Raw genomic sequence first — 5,645 nt, 5'->3', positions numbered from 1 at the left:
ACTGAACTACAAGGGAAAAACCACTAGAATATTCGAATTGTTTATTAAAATCTGAATTCATAAATATTACGACACCCACGATTACAAAATATAAGAAAAAGATTCAAAAAATAAATTGTCCCCAAGTTGACGCGGATCGTTAGCATTTTTATCACTCTGTTCAAAACAGTCGATCTTTTTGTGCGACTTCATTTTCATGAACTACAAGTGAAAAACCAGCAAAAAATAAGCATTTTTGATCAAAATCTGAATTTAAAAAAAAAAAACTTTCTAAAATTGTTCAAAATAATACAGTGTCCCCAAAGTGACGCGGATCGTTAGCATTTTGAGAATACTGTTCAAAACAGTCGGTCTTTAGCTGTACGACTTGATTTGAGTGAACTACAAATTAAAAAACACTAGAAAATAAAAATTTTTGAACAAAATGTGAATTCAGAAAAAATACGACCCCCACCCTTACAAAAAATGAGAAAATTGTTCAAAATCTTAAAGTGACGCGGATCGTTAGCATATTTAGCACACTTTTCAAAACAGTATATGAAAATAAATATGAAATATGAAAACATATTCTCTGCTTTGACCGCGTAAATCTTGCAGACGGTGGCCAAGTCTTGGTCTTGAAGGCTAAGAAGGATAGATCGGTTAGGAGGAAAATGAATATGAATTATTGTACTTACCATTAAGTTCATTAAATGTTTTTAAAACCGACAATGTGTGAGTAACTCGTCCCAGTGGGGGAGGTGGAACCGCCGTAGTCGCGAGGAGGGGCGCCGACCGGCCGAGTTTGGGTGGTGCCCAGCAGCATATAAAAGGTTAACCGTGGTAGGGAGAAAGCGCTTGGCTAAAAAATCAACATGTTTTTTTTTTGTGTTGCCCTGAGGCAGACTGAGCTAGTGGCACTGCCACCGAAACTAAGCAGTTCGTAACATAGTGGCGCCCAAATTAAAACTAAATACATTTTCGATGCGACGACGTCTTTACCATTAAGTTCATTAAATGTTTTTAAAACCCACAATGTGTGAGTAACTCGTCCCAGTGGGGGAGATGGAACCGCCGTAGTCGCGAGGAGTTTAGGTGGTGCCCAGCAGCATATAAAAGGTTACCCGTGGTAGGGAGCGCTTGGCTAAAACATCAACATTTTTTTTTTTTGTGTTGGGAGCTGTGGCATTAGGCGTACTCTGCCCTGAGGCAGACTGAGCTAGTGGCACTGCCACCGAAACTAAGCAGTTCGTAACATAGTGGCGCCCAAATTAAAACTAAATACATTTTCGATGCTACGACGTCTTTATGACCCTAGCGCTCCCGTCACACTGAACTGTGGCTTGCAACATAGATTGCAAATGCCAGGGAGTGGTGACGGAAAGTCAGCTGAGTAGGGAAATTGGAAACAGAGCTGGAGGCTGTTCGGTGAACATCGCCGAGGTATTGCTCCTGGTCACCAGGTTTACCAGTGGATGGTGATGGCATCTTGGCCAAAACCAAGATTTGCATCACTGAAGAAAATTAGTGAGTTTTCATGGGTTTTCCTCCCCGTTCTGGACTTCTAATTTTATATGGGTATGTGTATGTACTTAATTGCATAATCGTGACCCGTGGAAACCCCAAGCGCTGCACGATGACCTTGACTTAAGATAGAAATTGAGGATGGGAAAGAAAAGCAAACAGGAGCCCAAGCCAACAGATGTCCTTAACTGGCGGCTATCACCACGAGTGATAGCTAGTTCAGTTGAATGGGGGTTTTGGTATAAGCGCAGAACAAGTTAGGTCGGAAGCCCACCGTCGAGGGTCAGTTCCATCTCCCCAGGTCCAGAGCTGTAAAAGGAGAAAAAAGAATTGAATTTAGTAGTGAGGAATATTTGTTTTAGTGTTATTTATTTTTGCTATTATTGATTGTCGTATTAATTTATTTATTTTGTTATTTATTTTCTTATTTATTGGTTATCTTAATTATTTAAGTTAGTTAGGTAAGTATTTGAAAATTATAATAAAACATGTCCAAGGGTAAGGACGGAAAGAATAGGCTCGGCTACCAGCTACGGTCAATGGGTCCTCTTGGCGAGGAAAAGGACGGATCTGGTCTATAGACGTAGAGAGTGCTGCGGAGTGGCCGCCAATATCGCTGGCGATGAGGGCGCGCTGCTTATCTGCAGCAGAGCAAATTGCGGGTCAGAGAGGCTTTCATTCCGGACGAGGTCGACAAGAAGCGAAACATCGAAGTGGACGAGCTCCGTGAGCGTGGTCAAAACCCATTCAGGCCAAGTTTTTGGAATTGCGGTGCTGCGAAGCACGGATTCCAGGATTGCAAGGCTAGTGAGTGGAGGAGATTTTGTTTCCGGTGCGGCAGACTTGGTGTAATTATGCCAAAATGTCCCGATTGCGCGGAAAACGGTCGACTGGGCAGTCCGAAAGTGGGATGGACTCGCCCAGGATGAAATTCCTCCAAGTAGGTCCAAAGGAAGAAGAACAATCTAATAGATATAAATATTTGTTAAGATAACTACCGGAAGAGAAAAGGCTTCATCGCTATATGGAGGCACGGAACCGGATCTTTGCGGAACATCAGCTGAGCGGCATGCGGATAGTGTCACGGAGAGTTCAGAAAGCAAGGGAGCAAGGGAGCGACGAGAGGTGGTGGCGGCTGTGAAGCGCATAGATTCAGCCGATTCTAGACCCTTCGCCCAAGTGGAGGACTTCGGCAAGCAGTTCACTGGCTTGTTGGACGCGGGGGACAGTGTAAGTGTGCTGGCCAACGGTTGTCGAGAGCTGGTGGAAACGCTGGGCTTTACGGTCCACCCGTTCTTTTCCGTAGTCCGGACGGCTTCTGGCGAGGACCGATCCATTATCGGACTGCCTATAAAGTACAAAGGTTTAAGAAAGCCGGTCACGTTCTACCATTGCCCATACTTGGAGCAAAGTTCGTACTTCGAAGTCGACTTCTGGCAGGCGTTCGGACTAGCTCCAACCGTTGTAGGGAAGCCAGTGGCGTCAAGAAAGCTGAAGAAATCCATGCCAGTCAGATGGAGCACTACGCTGATCAGGAAGATGAGGACGAGGAGGAACCGGAATCCTGGAGCCTTTCTGCGGAGGAAAAGCTGGCATGAGATAAGGTCAAAGAGGAGTTCCTTACTTTTAAAGGGGATGTCCTCGGAGTCACCAGCGTGGAGAGGCACTCCATTGAGCTGATGGAAGGAGCTCGGGTCTTCAAAGATCGGTTGTATCCGATGTCGCCGGCGAAGCAAAAGGTGGTCGAAGAGGAAATCGATAAGATGCTGGAGCTGGGTGTCATCAAGCAGAGCAAAAGCACATGGACCAATCGTACAACAGTGGTGTCCAAGCCGGGAAAAGACAGGTTCTGTCTGGATGCCCGGAAGTTAAACGCATTGACCATTAAGGATGCATACCCTCTGCCCAGCATTGAAGGGATCCTCTACAGGATAGATCAGACGCACTACATCTCCAGCGTAGACCTCAAGTTTGTCTTTTGGCAGATCGAACTGGGTGACATAAGCAAGGAGTAACCTGCATTCACGGTTTCAGGCAGACCGTTGTACCAGTTTTGAAAGATGCCATTCGGCCTGTGCAACGCGGCATAACGCTTGGTGCGGCTTACGGATCGGGTGATACCAGCGAAACTCAGATCCAACGTTTTCGTATACCTGGACGATTTGCTCATCCTCGCTCCAGATTTTCAGACGCACCTGAAACCCTTGCGTCGAGTAGCCCACAGTCTGAAATCAGCCGGATGGACCATAGGATTAAAGAAGTCAAAGTTTTTTTTAAATCGCTCACTTACCTATGGTTTATAGTCCGAGGTGGACTACTGCGGATGGATCATAGACGTGTTTCCGCGATTCAGAAGATTCTCGGCCAAGATGAACAAGCACTAAGTGAATTACTCGGTCACGGAAAAGGAGTGTCTGGCGGCCATTCTAGCCATTCGGAAGTTCAGACCGTACGTGGATGGGATGCTGTTCAATTGTATCACTGATCACGCCATCCTTAAGTGGTTGATGTCGATGAAGGATCTGTCCGGACGACTCGCAAGTTGGTCCCTCCAGCTGCAGGACTATTTCAGCATTGAACATCGCAAAGGCAGCGAAAACTTTGTCGCCGACACTCAATCCCACATCATTGCGGAGATCCGGATATATCCGACCGAGTTACTGGAATTCGATACGACCGAATTTACTGCGCAGGATTACACGGAATTAGTGCAAGGCGTGGGGTCCAACAGGGAGCACTTGCCGAACCTCAAGATGGATGGTGGACTAATCTTCAAGCGCATGAGCAATCCGAAAATGGACGAGGAATTGGAAGGATCCGAATGAAAGCTGTGGATCCCGTAAGGACACACTGCCTGATAGAGCGTGCCCATTCGGACCCCAAGGCTGGTCATGTTGGGATGACGAAGACCTTACAGATCCCGCGGCGCCAGTTCTATTGGCCAGGGATGACTATCCAGTCTCAATGAGTCCAAAGCGCCAAACTTCAGGATGCAGGTCCGAATTGGAAGAAGGGTAGAGACGGAAAGGCCATTCCAGAAATTCTACATTGACTTTTTGGGCAAATATACGAGGTCCAAGAGTGGGCACGCCTGGTTATTCATCGTGGTGAACCACTTTCCCAAGTACACCTACTTAAAGGCGATGAAGAAAGCATCGGCAACGAACGTAGTAAACTTCTTGGTAAACGAGGTATTTTACGACACATCACTGTAAGCAGTTCGTATCCAAGACGTTTGAGGAGATGATGGACAGCTTCGGTATACAGCACCTGAAGACTCCAATATACTCAACACAGAGCAATTCCACTGAGAGGGTGAACCGGAATGTCTTGGCCGCATTTCGCAGCTTCTTGGACGAGGATCGAGGGAATGGGATGCAACTATAGGAGAAGCGCCGTTCTTCGCCGTATTCGGCCATCACATGTTTCTCAACGGTTCCAGCTACAAGTTAGCTGGTCGACCATGAAATGGCCGGAATGCAGACCAAGGACAAGCTGCGAGTAATCCACACCAAGGTACAGAAGCAACTGGAGGGGGCAAACGAGGTGAGCCGTCAGCGCTATGATAAGCGGCGTACGGGCTGCTCGCCAAGTTTGCTTGCAAGTTCTTGAAGGCTAGGGTGGTCAAATCCGTCGTCGCCAGAGCATATTTGCTGGAAGGCCGCATTCTGGGAGTGTATCACGCCAAGGACATCCGGACATCTGTGATCTGAAAAAAATGGAAAAACCAAGTATACGATCATCGCCATCACACCTGCTATACTTCCCGTCATGAGTGGGCCCCGCGTTAAGTGCCGATCGAACTGCAAGATGGTATCAGTGACGGTTTTAGTCCCATACTATTTCCAAAGCTGAGCCGTATTTGTCCTCGACGTTTGCCTAGAATAAGAAAGGTCGCGAGTGTTAGCTTTTGGCCTGGACATGGAACCGCCGTAGTCGCGAGGAGGGGCGCCGTCCGTCCGAGTTTGGGTGGTGCCCAGCACCATATAGAGGGTACCTATGGTAGGGAGGGAGCGCTTGGCTGAAACATCAAAAGCCACCAAATAAAACCCACATTTCTTTCAATGTTTGTTAATATTTACCTTTGTTAACGTTCTGTTCTTAGTAATGTCCGATAGTTTCTAAATTTGATATTTTTGAAA

The 5,645-nt window shown here is 46.7% G+C and overlaps 1 protein-coding gene across 1 annotated transcript; it reads right to left on the bottom strand.

Moving 5' to 3' along the window:
- Positions 1 to 507: 507 nt before the first annotated feature.
- On the bottom strand, positions 508 to 3,673 carry LOC127010904 (uncharacterized). The gene is made up of 4 exons (XM_050886524.1): positions 3,520 to 3,673; positions 3,402 to 3,478; positions 2,905 to 3,356; positions 508 to 2,851 (listed from the first exon to the last, which is right to left on the bottom strand). Exons 1-4 carry the CDS (start codon positions 3,671 to 3,673, stop codon positions 2,656 to 2,658), a joined length of 879 nt encoding a protein of 292 aa, XP_050742481.1. The 3' UTR covers positions 508 to 2,655.
- Between the last annotated feature and the right edge of the window lie 1,972 nt (positions 3,674 to 5,645).

This window comes from Drosophila biarmipes, chromosome 3L (assembly GCF_025231255.1).
Source record: "Drosophila biarmipes strain raj3 chromosome 3L, RU_DBia_V1.1, whole genome shotgun sequence".
Classification (NCBI taxonomy): Eukaryota; Metazoa; Arthropoda; class Insecta; order Diptera; family Drosophilidae; genus Drosophila; species Drosophila biarmipes.
Note: the sequence above shows the minus strand (reverse complement) of the source record. Positions and strands in the feature narration are given on the sequence as shown.